Source organism: Microtus ochrogaster, unplaced genomic scaffold (genome assembly GCF_000317375.1).
Source record: "Microtus ochrogaster isolate Prairie Vole_2 unplaced genomic scaffold, MicOch1.0 UNK58, whole genome shotgun sequence".
Lineage (NCBI taxonomy): Eukaryota > Metazoa > Chordata > Mammalia > Rodentia > Cricetidae > Microtus > Microtus ochrogaster.
In genome coordinates this window covers 183,300-200,757 of record NW_004949156.1, presented here as the reverse complement: position 1 = coordinate 200,757, position 17,458 = coordinate 183,300, and the positions used below count along the sequence as shown (strand labels likewise).

General features: G+C 30.7%; 1 protein-coding gene across 1 annotated transcript in view; it reads right to left on the bottom strand.

Annotated features, from left to right (window-relative positions):
- Window positions 1-17,458, bottom strand: part of Dmd (dystrophin) — a 1,456,297-nt gene that overhangs the window by 1,271,748 nt on the left and 167,091 nt on the right. Inside the window, exons 22-24 of the mRNA XM_026777353.1 lie at window positions 16,301-16,480; window positions 15,866-15,994; window positions 13,634-13,804 (exon numbers count right to left, since the gene is read on the bottom strand). Of these exons, the coding sequence (XP_026633154.1) occupies window positions 13,634-13,804; window positions 15,866-15,994; window positions 16,301-16,480 (480 nt within the window). The remainder of the gene's footprint in view (window positions 1-13,633; window positions 13,805-15,865; window positions 15,995-16,300; window positions 16,481-17,458) is intronic.

The window sequence follows — 17,458 nt, the reverse complement described above, 5'->3', positions numbered from 1 at the left end:
TTTATGGTAGTCTGTTACTAGTTGGACACTAAATAAACAATTGCTATTCATAACAGCATCACTGTAACATGAAATGTTAATAATGACACATCTTCAATGTTCTTCTCCCTGTCCCATGAAGGGTTTATAGGGCCCTTTTAAAATAACTTATTATAATAGTATTCCTTCTAATTTTAATTGTGTTTTGTCATTTGAAATGCCATAATTTTTGGAAGGATAGAAACTAAAAGCTTTCAATTATCATAATACCACCTCAGTTCATGTGAATATAGGCCGCAAATGTATATGTCATACCTGTCTGATGGTAATTTAAATTATTTTTCGCCTTTGCTGATACTCTGTGAGAATAACGTATTGTTCAACATGATTTTATGGATAGAAAATGAATGTTTAAAGCAACCCTTTCACTAACTAGTTACCAAAATAATGAGTCTATTTGTGGTCAGATTTACATTTTTTTCTCCACCTGTTTTTTTGCTAGCTTATCACCTGTCCACAAACTCAAACAGAGCAATTTCAAGGGCTCAGTATGTGGTTTCTCTGTCCCTGTTAAAATTCATCTTCCATATCTAATTAATTGTTTTTCGAAGTCCAATGCCTTTCAAATATTCACAATTAGGTATGAATTTTACTTTTGCATTCCAGTCTAAATTTTTCATTAGCTAATCAGTTTCTTACTTAAGCTTATCATCTTTTCCTCAATGTATATAGGACATCATTTTGCCTTATTTTGTTAAGATCACATTTCTATTCGCAGACAACCATTCTCAAAAGACAAATCATATTCTTGGATACATTGTCAGATCTTGCCTATCTTTGGATCTAATAAATATCAAATATAAATCAATTGCCTAAGGTACACTTTCTTTGTAGTCCCAGTAGTACCAAAGATCTCCAAAAAGGTGTCCAATTCCCTTCCTTACAAACCAGTTCCTTCCAGTGCAATGTACCCAAGTCAATATGCCCCTGACTAAGCACTAATGCAATTGTGTTTTTTTTCTGCATAAGAACCTTACACAACTCCTAAAAACAAACAAGAAATAGGCTCCAGCATGCTAGTCGTTATTGATTTTCCTTAATTTGCCAAATTTAAATGGACTAAATATTGGAACTATAATTCTTGCATAATAATTGCTTTGCATGTGCTATTTTTATAGGTTAAAGTTAAAACTGTTCTTTTTAACTGGACAGAAAAGGGGAGATGATGTGTGAAGTCCTCCAGTATATGTGCTGTTATATTGGCTAATGAATAAAGCTGTTTTGGCCAATGGTTTAGCAGAGTGAAGCCAGGTGGGAAATATGAACAGAAATAAAGAGAGTGGGCAGAGTCAGAGAGATGCCATGTAGCTGCCTAAGGAAAACAACTCCAGAATGACATAACCTTACCAGTAGGTCACAACCTTGTTGTGATACACAGATTAAGAGAAATGGGTTAATTTAAGATACAAGAGCTAGCTGGAAAAGACACCTAAGCTATGGACCCAACAGTGTTATAATTAATATAGTTTTGTGTGATTGTTTGCGTGTGAGCACCCGGGAAATGAATGCACAGGCTCCTTCTATAATTCATCTCTTAATCTGTTCTTGAGGAATATTCTAGGCTTTATTTACATCTTCCTGATATAGGATTGCTTTGTAGACCATTTGGTCCCTCTGTATTATTGTCTCTCAAGATACTTCTAATATCCCTCATCTTCTATTAATGGACATATTTTTATATCGATATTGGGCTTTACACACTAGCTGAGTAATCTTAGCCAACATTTGCTTTTATCTTTTCTAGGGCATGGAATATTTTATTAGTTACGGGGGGGGCAACAATACTTCATACAAATGTTTTGAGGAGCAAGTGTGTTAAAAGTTTATCTGATGTAAAATAAATGGTCAGTAAACATCTATTATCATTGTCTCCCAAATTCCTATGCACCTATGTGACACAAATTAATGCTCAATATATCTTGCCTCAAATGCTTATCTCTAAATTGTAGCCATTGCCTGATGTTACTATTTTGGAAATGTTTCTGGAAAAAAAATACTTCTTGGTTTCATGTTTTTTTCCAAATAATTAGAGAAAAATAAATTAATTTATTTCTAATGTTAGTATGGAAAAATTTGATGACAATTTGGTAAACTTTATCAAACTGAAAAGAAAATTTGATCTATTAGCCTGTATTATAGAAAATATTCTCAATGAAGAGGCTAATGTACATCTATTTTGTTTTCTGAAGTATTTTTATTAGGACCTATTTAGAGAAATATCTTCAGAATCAGTGACACAAGATCTATCAACTATTAAAACAGCTTTGTTTCATTTTAACCATAGACATTTCTGCTATGGAATATGTAATCCAATATATTTTTTTTTCTAGAAAAGTAAGTAAACGTTACTATAACATTGTAATGCCATACCTAAATGAATGTTGCAAAGAGTCTAGCAAGAAAAGGATACATAAAACAGTGTTTGAGATCAAACACAGAGTATTTTATTTGGTAGACAAATGCTCTACCCTCAGTAGTTTATTTACCAATAGGCACAAATTCTAAACAGAAAATTCAAATGATGTGACTGATGTTATGCAATTCACATGTAAAATATAGATAAAAGATATGAGGAGCATATCATTATATAAAAAAATAAAACCCAAATGCAAACAATAGAAAATTGCTAATACCAAAGTACTGATGTAAAAAAGACTTTCCGAAATACTGCTGCAAAAATGAATACAAATTCACACAAAGAATAGAAACTTAAAAACTGGGGGTATTTTATTTTGTTTTGTTCTGTATTTAGTAAAATGCACAGGGTCCAGATTTCTTGATATAAAACCATTCTACATTTGATAAAAGACTATTATTAAAATTAGAGATTATAAACTACAAGTGTTCTTTAAAATAAATACTCTAAATGAATTGGTAGAAAGTATTTGCAGACTAAAATTTGGCTAACATAAAGACATGTTTAGGATTGGGACTTTTTCAAGTTTTATTAGAAGTAGCAAGTTTTTTATTGCTGAAAATAAATAAGCAGATGCTAAATAGTGATGCATTATCTCATACATTTAAAATATTCTTTGAAATAAGTATTGCCTTAAAATATAATACCTCATGATGAAATCTATTCTCTGAGTTCAAGCAAAGTATTATTAGTAGTGTATCTCGATAGATGTATAATGAAAGTCATAAATGCCATTTATGATGATCTAATTGTTGAATTAAAAACAAAAATCAGCTTATTATAAATACGTCCAAAATTTTATCTTCTAAATAACAAAAATAAAAATTATCTTTTATACTATCTATTTAAAAACAAATACTCAAAATGTACACATATTTTATAGTTATACCACATCTTAATTTAGTTTAGGCAATTTTTGATTTATTGATAGACTTTTGTTACAAGTGTAGATTTATTTTCTTTTAGCCAGGACAATTGATAAGATTTAGTATTTATTATTAACTAGAAGGGTCTATATGGAATACCATCTTATCAAAAGTATTCAAATTGTGAATATTCAAAGATTTTATTGGGTGACATATACATTAGTCATAAAACATCAGTCTCATTCACACACATTTTAAATTTTAGATCATTTTTTAAGAAAAATTTTCTAGGTATCCCTTTGTGTGTAAGAAATTTTAAGTGGGTTTTATATAGAATTTCAAGATTCTCTATCAGTTATTTATTATTTTAAACCACTTTTTACTATCTCTTTCATCTGAATATAGCATTATCTAATCAGTGATATGCTTTTCCCAAACAGATTTTTTCAGTCTTTGAAATTACCAATATCTTAGTCTGCATTTTGCATAGCAAATATGACCTGATGCTTTTATATGACAGGATGGTTATTATATACATTACAAAATTTTAAAACATCTTGCACATTGATTTATCATGATCACTTTTCACAATTAAATTGATAAAATAAACAACCTAGTTATTTCAACTATTTGCAAGAAAAAATCAGTCACTTAATGTATATGTGATTACTATTCTATATATGAAAAACTAATAAAACCTAATTGCTGTCTTTAATAATTCCCTAGTTCACCTGCATCGCATGGTTTCAAATTCTAATGAGAAAGACATTCTTGCTAACCAGTGCAAGTTTTCAATGCCATGTTTTCATTGTACATAATTTTGAATTATTATGCAAATTATCTGAAGAAATGGATGATATGGAAGTGTCTGTTGTTTCAAAGCTCACTTAGACCTGGGTATGGTGATGCACATCTGCAATTTGGGTACATTGGAGGCTGATCTAGAAGAACTGGAGTTGGGATCAGTCAGACCTCCATGATTAAGCCCTGCCTCATAAAACAACAAGCAAAATGCATGAGAAAATAAACTCATAAATAATTAAAGTTCATTTTAATATACTAAGTTTATATTCTTGCTTTTCAAAATTGAATTATGAAACATTCTCTATGCTAGTTGAAGGCAATGATTGAAAATCATCTTAATTGTCAAATAAAATATTTTTATTTAATTAAAGAAAATTTGTGACCACATCAAATTTAGAATCATAATTATGTCACATTATATTAGGCAATGAACACAAGTTAAGTTTTAGAATATACAGAAAATAATACAAATGAAGTTATGACATTAGTGAAGCATATATCAATTATTATTTGCACAATTTAATCTTTTACTTACCTTTATATATTAAGAACTTTAGCATGACCGTGCAGTTACACAAAAATACATAGAAGATAGAACATAGAAAACTTTAATAAACAGATAAATGGACACAAAGAAAGAAGAGACAGAGAAACTGAGAAGGACAACACGTTGTTTTCCTTGATATTTTAATATTCTTTTAAATTGCTTAACAACTATTAATTGTGTTTTGTTGAAAAATTGAAGGATTAACGAGACTTAAAGCTCTACTGAAGCTTTGGCAATAATGGTCACTTATATCACAAGCCAACAAAGAATAAAAAAAAACTGAACAAAATTAAAATAAATTACAAACTGATTCACTAGATTTTGAAAGACTTTATAATCCTTTATCATAATTTATTGATAATAAAATATTAGCTTTTTTGGTTAAATATTCCTTCAGCCTATACATATACAATCGCATAACAATGCACATGTTTCCACAGATAGCATTGTAAACATCTGTTAATCTTGACTACGGAATCTCAGTCATCAAAATAAAAGCACTAGATGGGAACACAAAGTGGAATTTAAACTGAAAATTTATTATCCATATGCTACAGTTTGGTTTAAAATACCTTAAGCTCAATCAACGTGTTTCTCACGTTGCAGGCTTGAAATCGTTTGTATCATTACAACAACTAAGCAGGGAATGAGGAAAAACTAGCTAATGACAACTGAAAGATTAATGTTAATTTAAGGACAACTAACAATCGCCAACAGAGAAGAGACTAATGACATGATATGGACAGTAATTTCAAATATTCCTATGTATAGAGTAAAGAAAACTTACAAATATAAACAAGATTTTTTTTTTAGAAATCTTTATCTGTGTAAGGAGAAAGAATAAGAAATCAATAATTTGTGGGCCTATTGACTTTTTAAATTTAAATTTAAGCTATGAGAAAACTTATGAAAAAGTTGAAATAAATTATGCAGTGGCTCAAAGTAGTATCATTTACTATTAGGAACGGTTTGGTAATAGGGATGGTAATTTATGTGCCAGGTACCAATTTATTTTAAATGCTTTATTGATGAAAGTATGGCTAAGTTTTGCAGTTCAATAGGAGGATTACCCAATACCTTTCTATTGATTTTTAAGTTGATAAAATAAACTTCTGGGTTACCCACTTGAGATTTGTATAAATACTGGTTGTGGAAGACATTGATAGATCAGGAATCATTGGCTAACTTAATGTTAAGTGTTCCTAAAAGTATCTCTCTTTTTCATGATTTGAGGGTTCAGTTATATCAAATGGAACAGGAAAGATGCAACTCGAAATTATACTGGAGAATTTGATGGGGCTAGATATATTAAATTTAGAATGACAACATTTTGGAAAACTGCAAATTCAACTTTCTACATTTTATCCACTCAGACATTCTCTTTAGGTCTTTGTGATTTTTGAAACAACATGCACCAAAGTTACCATTTAAAATAAAATTGGATATAGTCAAACTAATATATCATAGATCAATCATGATGATTTTCTGACAAACAGAAGTAAGACACTATGTTGGGAATCAGAAAAAAAAATGTTCTAAGCAAAACAACTGAGATCTAAAAATTTCTAAGTAGAACGTCTAACTGTGAGTAATTTGGAAATACAGAGTGTCATTTATATCCTCTAATATTAGATAATGTAATTATCTAATAGTTTGTTGTCCAAAGAATGACTATTTTTCAATGATTTTAAACTAACTAATTTGGAAAATTATTTTTGTTTTTATGTTATCTCAATCAGTAATCACCAAATAGCTTTAATTACAATAAATACCATGCTAATAAAACTGAAGGAAGGAGTTGTATCAAAATACACTGTTCATTATATTCAACTCCATATCGGCATTCAAAATATTTAGAATAATTATAAGAGAATATCAAAATTTAAATATATTTTACTCTGCTGGCTGTGTAGTCAAATATAAAGATGAAATAGTATTATTTGAATAGAAACTCTATAGAGTAGTTCAATTCTTATTCATTTTAGTTAAATTTAAATACCATGTGTATTATATAGTTTGAAAATTAATCTGTTATTATCATTAAAGATATGAATTACGCATTGTATATATAGCACAATATCTGCAACTTTTATCCATAATTTCTATCTACAAACATTCTCTTTTCTTTGTAGAAAATCAAATCAGTACATATTCATATAACATGGATAACTGTGCCAAATTAAGCACTTTAGCTGTTTATTTCTGTAAAAAAGGTGCTATGTGAGAAGACGATTGGAAACAGATTTTAGATTGGGGGAAAGATAAGTATATTCATATTACAAAACTGACAAAAGAAGTTATGTTTTAGTTAAAATTACTAAGTCTTTTAGGTCATATAAACTGTATTGTTTATTTCACTTTGATGTTTAAGAGACACAAAGTATCAGTCTAATGTATACCCATTACTCCCCCCTCCCCACAAAACTATGTGTTAAAGAAGTCATGTGTTTTTATTGTGTGTGTGTGTGTGTGTGTGTGTGTGTGTGGTATATTCTACCTTATATAGAAAACGTGTCACATGTGTCATTGGTTATCTCAAAACTCACTATAATTATCTAAAAGTCTCCGATCTGCAGAAAGATTAGATTTATATCTGCCGATGGTGACTGGATGTCAAAAAGTAGACACACATAATTATTATAGCAATAAAACAATAAATATTTAAACATGGTGTTAGATTGTCCAAATCTCATTATAATATAACAATAAATATGTAAAACTTCTAGATAAATTTTGGTTGTGAGTTCCATGGTCCATAATGGAATTTAAAGAATATTCCATAAATATATCCTATGGCATATATGTTTTAGTGAATAACTGAAGAAAGGAGGTGGAAAACTCAACTTTTAAAAATTGTTTGTCATCTATTTCAGGGCTAATATGTAAATTGTCCAGTACTTTCAAGAATAAAATATTTTAGATATGTAGAGGTCATATGCATATTTTTGTAGTATTTTTCAATAAAATTAAATAAATGCCTATGTTCATAGGAAAGAGCTTTATAGATTATAGTTAAAACTCTTAAAAACATTGAAAAGTGGGAAATATATCTTGAGCCTATTTAATTACTGAATCTCAAGCACAGACTTTCTCAACGAATCAGTTTGGAATACTAATTAATCACTGAGTTCCTATCTTCATGACTCTCAACGACAAAAATCTCTCAACTCTTTCCAAATACCTCTAACTAGGTAGTTCTGGAGGTAGGCTCTCCTAGGCCAGTTCCATTAAAATCACCCTGAAACTTGTTAGTACTATAAATTTTCAGGCTTCTCTCTACTTTCATTGAACAAGTGTCTCTTGGTGTGAAACTTTTGTAATCTATGTTTTATAATCACCCAAATTCATACAAACGTTGGAGAGTTCTCTCTTGATTAAAAACTTCTTTATATTCCCATAAATACTCCCGTATTAAAAGTCCTCATCCAGACTATTGTGATGCTTTCCTATCTGGTTTCCCTAATTCTAGACACTTTTCAGTTTTGTCCCCCTCACATACCAGGGCTCTCTCTATTCTTTCAACAATGCGTGCGACAGAATCATTACAAAGTCCTCCTTGCATGCTAAATTAAGCACAAGCTATTAGTCTTATTGTCATGACTTCTTCGTACTTTGTCTAATCAACCTATTCAGTTTTATCATCCACAATTAAGGTTCGTGCCCCATACCCTCTATCTTATAAGGAATCTTAATTTACTCTCTAACACTGGAGGGAAAATTTTTTGACTTATCCAAAATTCTTATCTCCTCAAAGGTTTTGGAATGACTGCTAAATTCACTTACCATAAAAATGACTCTCAAACCGTTGTTCATGAATGTATCCTGAATGTAATTGAAAGTTACATAAACCTATCACATCTGAACTAACAATAGTGTCGCCACAGGACAAAACATTTTGTTCTGGGGGTGGTATATGGCTGATGAGAATTCATCTAGACAGCTCCTTTATTCTCAATTCTATCTTCACAAGTTCCTTAAGTCCCACCAACAACCATTTCCTCAAATGCTAATTCCCCTTCCTTCAGATACGGCTTCTAAGAGAATGAAGAGAAATAGTGATTTCCTAAAAAGTAGCATTAAAAAGTAACTTCCTTTTGTCTTTCAAATCTCTTTCCTATCCATCTGTTTCAGGGCACCTTCTGTTCCTAGTAGCATCCCCTTGACAGCCACCTTGTCATTCAACTCAGATACTCTAAAGCAAAGAAAGTTAAGCAACGGTATCACTGTCCATTTCAAATTTGCCAGGGATTCTTAAAGGATCCATGATTTAACTTTATAATTATGGTCTACTCCATTAAAACTATCATGTCCTTACACTAATCTCAATGATTAAGGAATATTACAGGTTCTCAACATCCTGGATATTTGATCAATTTAAATAAACAGAAAGAGGTAGCATTTTAGGTATTTTAAGTGTTGTAGTAGGTGAGGTAAAACTTTCTAGTATTTTAAGTTTAATTGACTACCCTTTAGACTAGTTTTTGCCAAAAAAGATTGCAAAAACATGTCATCTTAACTCCAGTCCATTCTAGCAGAAACCAGGAAGAAAAATATATTGTTCTTTTTTCTTTTGCTTATCAGTTTTTTTTTCTTTTTTTTTCTTTCGAGACAGGGTTTCTCTGTAGCTTTGGTGTCTGTCCTGGAACTAGCTCTTGTAGACCAGGCTGGCCTCGAACTCCCAGAGATCTGCCTGCCTCTGCCTCCCGAGTGCTGGGATTAAAGGCATGTGCCACCACCGGTCGGCTGCTTATCAGTTATTATCTTTGTTCTCAAAATATAAGAACTAAGCAGTAACTCAATATAATCTTAAAAATAACAGCTATTGATATGCATTCCTTTTCAGCATTTCAAACTTTTAAAACAATTTTTCTAAATATATGATTCTTACATCATTTATCCACATGATGATACTGAAGTTAAAGGGAGACTGGCATCATCTTTGTAATTTGAATATTTCAGGGACATCCTGAGATTTAAATGGGAATATGCCAAATTATATAATTCATATATATTTACCTTTTTACCAAAACAATTGAGGAGTTTCAACTTAAGAATACTCCTCATGCTGCTCTGTCTGGATCCACTATCAACTGAGAATCCAAAGGCTCACTGTTTTGACTTTTAGAATTTCTTATGATAGACAGTTTGTGTCAGAAATATAGAAGTATGCCTTTCACTAATAATGATTCAAAAGAACATAGATGAGTAAACAGTGACTTCTCATGATAATCTTTGCAACTGCTAAATGGCTAGTCTAAAATTAATCCTTATATTGAGTTCCTAATATACTTCAATACCGAATGGCTTACATATTTCATTCATCATCAAATATTTTGTTTCAAGTTACACTTGTTTATGAGAAAATCTACCTAGAGAAGCAGCCATAATCTTAAACACGCAAGTAATTTGGTTTTGACATCCAAGATCGTACTGACACTATCAGACTCCTTACTCTTTAAGCAAAATCATACCTAAGTCATCAAGTATCTTAAAGATGCAGTTTATCAAGGCAAAAATACTGACGTGTCCAACTCAAAAGTTATAGGTTTTGGGGCTGACCTAATGTGAAAATTTTAACAACATAGTCGACAGCTGTAATTTATACTATTTGAGATCAATCATAGAAAGAAAAAAATTAAAGTGTATAATCCCACCCTATCTAGCAACTCCACTATTTTATAATTTATATATTTAATTTTGAATGGTTACTTTTCAAGCTCAGGGTAATTTTCCTTTTTGCAGAGAGACAAAATTGTGCAGTACTACACATGAGCTAGAAGTAAAATGAGACCCTGAACACTTATGTACATAATATTAAAGTCTATATCTTTAAACTTGTGTTCATTTTCTTATATATCAAATTTCCAGAAATTTTACCTGATGAGATGAGTTTATGATTATTTTTAAAAAGACAAATGCAAATCTATTTTTTATTTTTTTTGCAACCAAAGAATGCACTGCTGTTCCAAGAACCTTCGTGGATATTTGAACTTCATTATATTTCAGAATGGTAACAGCAATTTAAATCTCATTGTGCTAAAAGTCTATCAGTTTGAAGACTATGTTTTCTATAAAGATATTTTTCAATTTATTATTTATCGTGAAATATATCTTTGTTATGTGCTATTCTACATTGTGGAGTTTTTTATGCAAATAAATAAACTGTTATTGAAAAATAACGGTAAATGTAACTACCTTTTGCAAAAACTTAGACATAGATATTGTCTATCTCCAGACTCTTGGCAATGTTAACATTGTTTCCTCGTAGAATTACCTCAATGGTGTTTGAAATTTTTCTTGAACAAGTTTTAGTATTTAGTAGATTTTTTTTTTTGAAAAGTTGAAAACTGTTTTTTATTCATAAAACATTCATTGTATTCTATGGGTGCTTCAAAGCAGTGGTCATTACAGACAGTGTATAGCCTTAGCGAACTACTAAAACTATGGAAATAATAAAAGAAATGACAAAATATAACAAAACTTACACTATGCCTGCCCTTAGCTTGGCATGTTTCTTGTCAGCTCTTCTTGACTTAAATTATCCAGACTATCTTTTGCCTCTGGCTTTTTATCTTTCCCTTCTGTAAATCTTACTTCCGCTCTTCTTCCATGGCTGCTGAGTGAGTTGGTGAATGGCCACCTGAGTCCTTCACTCTTGGTCTAGGGCTCCTCGTTATTCTCCTCTCGGCGTTCACCTTTTACTTATACACTCTGCCTGCTAGTCCCACCTATCCTTGCCTCTGTCTCCCTATTGGCTGTCCATCTCTTTATTAGGACTATCAGGTGTTTTCGACAGGAACAGTAACACAGTTTCACAAAATAAACAACTGCAGTATTTAGCAGATTTTTATGATTCCAATTTGTTTGATTTTGTGTTTATAAGGTGATATTTTTAAGCAAATTTTTACACCCTTGCATCTGCACAATTCCCAGCAAAATGGAGGCTCAATATCATTTCTTGGCACCATAAACAGACAAATAATCAGACATATTTTATCTCTGTGGTTTTAGTTTTATCATGATAAACTTAATTATCTCTCCAGAACAGTATCAATTTTTATATCTAGTATTTTTTTGTAATAAGGGAAAACAAGAATACTCTATGAAATAAAAAACTCATTGCTTTGTCAATATGTATGTGGAACTATTGATTTGAAATAACTTAAGCTTCATTTGGAAGGAAGAATAAAATATGAAATTTGGATGTCCTGCTTGATCCATGTTTTGTAAATTACTTCTCACAAACTCAGGCAAAATATAGAAAAAAATTACATTGAAGTCTTGGTTAAGAAGCTCACTTAGATATAGGTATTAAGAGTATTGTGAAGGATGAGCTCTTTGTTTTTTCAATGTAGTTTCTGGGAGTCACAATCTCATTACATAATTTACCTAAAAGTACATCCATACATTCTTTTGAATATCTTATAACTTAGGAGTTTATTAAAATTGTATATTCTTGATGTGGACAACAGAAAACTGAGTAACCCGTTAACACAGTAGGATTGAAATATTAGTTCTTTTGTTACTTTTGTTGACTACACCATGGATATAAACAGAAGTAATGACAACTGCTATTTAAAGTAGCAGAGTTCAATCTTTAAAAAGTATACAAACAAAAGAAAATTTAAGAGCCTGTTTGATATTTTCCAAATTGTGCACTCTATATTTTGGGTAAATGATTTATGAGGATAATTGATGATACAAATTATTTATAATTTCTGATGCTACATTTTGTATATTTTGAATCATGCTTAAATATGTACATATATATATATATATTCTGACATTGCAATGCCTTAGAAAATTTAGCAATTATAATATATATATAGAGGATGACCATATTGATGAAAATAGTTTTTAACACTTTCTCCAATCTTTCCACAAAAACAAATAAATAGGCAAATCATCAATCAGATATACTTCATCTCTTCAGGTTTAGATTTACTATGATGATAAAGTATAATTGTCCTTTCGGAACCCTAACATAATATCAATACTGTATCTAGTCATTGTTAGTAATTAAGAGAAATAAGGAAAGCCTTGAATTGTTTCATCAATATATATTTCTTTTTTGGTGAAATTTATTCCATGACTTAACTATATTTATAAATATGTGCTTCTTTCATACATGTTTTATATTTGCATGTGTTCCGTATTATATTGAAAAATGTATCAGATTACATTGGATACATTTTCAGATAAATCTTCACCAAAACATTAAAATGCTATAATCCAGTATATACATATTTTGGCCAACTACTTCAAAGGTTTTTATATCCATTACATGTTATATAAATATGAAAAGTATCATGCAAAAGTACCATATTCTCCAGTTCTTCATTAAATAGAATAAAAATAACTAGGCATACAAAACTACAGAAATATTGAATTTAAGTTTCACATTCAGTTGTTTTCATGGCTTGAGCATTTCATCATAACCAAATGGATTTTTGTCACAGTGCTTGCAATTTGCTTGAGAAAATTATATATACAAATGTGCATAACAAGGAAAGAGGTACAAATAACCTAGATCATGCAGAGGTACAAGGCCTCATGGTGGATATTTGATAGGCATTACACATGAGCAATATTATACTTAGGAAAATATTTCAGTAGTGCTCAGTTTAGATAGATGTCTTTTGTGCTTTTTATTTTTTGGCCTGCTGCATGCTCTGTTACTTTGTTGTAGGTGATCCCTGAAAGTACAAATGAAAACCATTGCAGGGTGCAGTTCTAGCATAGCTGTGGCAGGAAAAAGTGTGACAGAAAGAAAGATATAGAGAAAGGAAGAGAGATTTGACTCCATGATAGTCAGCGGTAAATTTTCCTTAAGCATATTTTGGCCTTCTTACTCCTTTTGAAAACCTTGTTGTGGGGATTTCTTGATCCCTTCAGTGTATTGCGCAACCTTCTCAAGAGATCATTTAGCACAAGTTTCCACCTTGGAGTAGATCTTCCTACCTTTCCAGTCTTAATTCTGTGAGAAATGGCTGCAAACCGACGGTTGAGCTCAGAGATTTGCGGCTCTATTACTTTCCTGCAGTGGTCACCTCGGTTTGCCATCAAGTTTGCTGCTTGGTCACGTGTGGAGTCCACCTTTGGACGGATGTCATTCATTTCGGCCTTTAAACGCTATATTCCATGAGTAAGAAACAGGGCTTTAAGTTAGTAATCAAAACTGGAACAGACACAGAGGAAGAGAGAGAGAAAGAGAAAGAGATGGAGGGTGGGGCAGAGGAAAAAATGGAGAAGACACCACAAGGAAAAAGTGTGCATATATGCAGAAGAACAGAGTGGGAAGAACAAAACAAATTTCAGTAAGAGTGAAGTGGAAGGAAACTGTGTGTGAGCTTAAAATTACTAGGAGAATATTTTGAAGTTTCATATATGTCTCTTTAATCTGTCTACCTTCTCTAACAAAAGACAGGAAAAATGTCCTGGCTTCTAGTTATTGTCTGGGAACAAGTGTGTTATTATGCATTTAGTTTTATTTCCTTTTATCCTTACTGGAATTAATAGTTATGGCACCAGTGAATTATGTGCTCCAGAGGGAAAATACTGGAAGCACAATTTTACATTCTTCTATAATGCATCTCAGATCTTCTTTATTTTCTTCAATATCAAGGAAAAGATTGATTCCCTAGTACATAAATATTTGCATTGCTTGTAAAAGGAGATGGGATGTACATAAACCAACAGCCAAACGCCCATATGTCGAATATCCAGTTTAGATAATATTAAAATATTTGCATGAAGTTTACATTTACATGATACCCTTGATCAACTACCAATTAAAAGTATAGAGTATAACACAAATCCATTCAAAGACATAATCCATATAGTGAGGTTAATATTCATGAGATATCCTAGAATGTCTTTAGTATTTTAATAGAAAAAGAAATTAATTGACACATAAAAAATAAGAGCTGATCATAGTGGAGTTCAGCTAAGAACTCCACACTCTTGAAAGACTGACAAGAAGTTTGCAAATGAAAAGATAATGTATGTTACATAATGCATTCATGTGACTAGCTTACGTAATTTAAGAAGATCCTGTTTCAAAAACTAGTAACTGAACTAAAGGAAAGACAGAAATGACAATAATAGCTGAATTTTGAAGCAGTCATAATTATCGTGTATTGTTTAAAATTTCAACCAAAAATATACTGAATTATTAATTTAAATGAGATCTGACTCTTTTAATTTGATTGAAAAATAAATAAAATAACATCAAATAGAGATAAAGTATCAAGAAGATATAGTTCCAATTTATATTTGTTATAGAAATCATGTTTTAAAGCAAAGTTTAATTTGATCTTGTAACATAAAACATAGTATGCCTGAATAATAAATTTAAAAAGGAGATAACCTATTTTAAAATGTTACTTTTCTTTACATATGCATGATATTAAAAATTTGGTTTATATAAGCTGCTGATAATGGACAATATCATGTCCAATATTCCTTATCCAAAATGCTTTAAAAATTTCTTTATGCTTTTTTCTAAAATATATGCATATCCACAATGTGGTATCTTAATGATTGGTCCAAGAACAAACAAAAATTAATGTATACTTCATAAATAAGTATCCATTTATCTAAAAGTTAATTTTCTGTAATATTTTAAAATAATTTTGTAAATGAAACAATATTTAAAGTTATAATATATTATACTGTGAAAGGATAGAAATATTTTTAAAAAAGCTCAGAGTCTGGAACACTCTGAACTTAGTGTTTTTTAGACCAGATACTGAATCTACTGTAAGATTGAAATGTGTTACTAGCAGATAAAAAAATGAGTATTTATTGTGGGCTATATAAATGGACACAAGAATACTGACATTATAATAAAAATGAATTTAAATATGACAGAAAAATAAATCCTCATAATTATTTGTGATCTGAGATTGAGTATAGAGAGGTCAGACATGAACTTGAAAAACTATCTAAATTTTAGAACTCTACAATGTCAGTGGAATATTCCAATAAAAAAAGGAAAATAGAAGGAATGGAGGGAGCAAAATAGGAAAGTATGGTGCATGATCAAAAGAAGGAAGTGACACAGAAAGAAAAGAAATAGAGATGGCTAGACTTATATAAAAAAAAGTCTAGTCTTTGGTATTTTGTGTTTGAACATGATTGTTATAACTTGTTCAGCTTGAAAACGACTTCTCATAATATTATCTTTACTACCTTAAGAATGTCTTCCTTTTGTTGTGGTTTCTTCTTTTCAGATTCATCCAAAAGCTCATCTGTGCGAATGATCCACTTTGTGATGTGTTGGACATTCTGATCAAAGGTTTCCATGTGTTTCTGGTATTCCTGAATTGTACAGAAACATGCCATTTTATTGGTTAGACAAAATTCTTAGAACATTTGTTCTAATTCGTAGAAAGAAAAGAATGCAGTATTTAAATTGCCTTAAAGTCACATATCAAAAGCAGAAATTAGTATTAAGTATTTCAAAATATCTTAGAATTGTGGTGTGATATATCAGTATATATAAATTGGAGTTGAATTTTAAAACAGAGACATCGTTCCTGAATTCTTATTTTCTTATTTTTATTTTGCTTTGTTTGTTTCCTTGTTGACAAAGAGGAGTGGAAAAGCTTCTGCCACTTTTCTTACCAACAAAAGGTTTAGCCATTCTTCTGCTCTAGAGGTGACAGCTATCCAGTTACTATTTAGAAGACTCAGTTTATCTTCCACCAAGGTTTCCTTCTTGCCCAACACTGCTTTCAAGGCCTCTCCTATTTCTGTGACACTCTTCAAGTGAGCCTTCTGCTTCTCAATCTCTTTCTGAGTAGCCTGTAGGAAAAATTAACATTAAGCTTCGAGTAAAGCACCATGTGTAGCATTAAGACTTCAACTTGTGAAAGGATTGTGAGTTTGGTTCCTATGCAAAGATTTGTAAGGCTATAAATCTACAACCATGTATTTATGAATGATGAAATCCTTCCATATTTTTTATTGTAGTTTCATTACTGGGTATACAGGATGTTTATTATTAAACATCTGTGGTTGATTTATTAATAAAAATTATATATATTTAAAACTAAGTCTTCAGATTTTTAATTTAATATTTATGTATTTAATATTGTATGTTCACTAATTTAATCATGCATTAGCTAATGACAGACAATTTAAGACTCATTTAAAAATAAATACTGGTTTTTAGAAAACTAAACAACTATGGTTCTAATATTTTACTACAGCAGTATTATCAGCCTTTTGGAGATATAAAGATTTTTGATACCTCATTAAACTTAATGAACCCTTCTCATAATGTGTTCTAAAGTATAAAATAAAAATACACAAAACTGGAAAAGAGGAAAAGTCATTTTTAAAAGAAGCCAATGTTTTAATAACCAAAATCAATGTTAAAACAAAACAAAATCACTGAGGAATAGCAATAATAAATCAGGATAAATTCACAAGTAGAATCAAATCAAATTAAGTATAAACAAGTATAGAAGTGTTCTATGCAAGGAAGCTATCTCTATCAGACAGCAGATTTTTCATTCGTAGGTGTTCTCAAAAGTCTTTTCTGACTATGTAATACATCACAATTCCTTATAGTGATCTTTTCTCCAGACTTTCAGATCCTAGTCAACTCCTGAATCTTGAGCTCTGTTTTTGTTAAGTCTCAAAGTCATCCAGACAAATGATTAACTTTGGTACCTATTCAAATAATCAGATCAGACACTGGTCACTACACTCTCAGCTAGTATCAGTTACAGAGTCCTGGTCACTACACTCTCAGCTAGTATCAGTTACAGAGTCCTG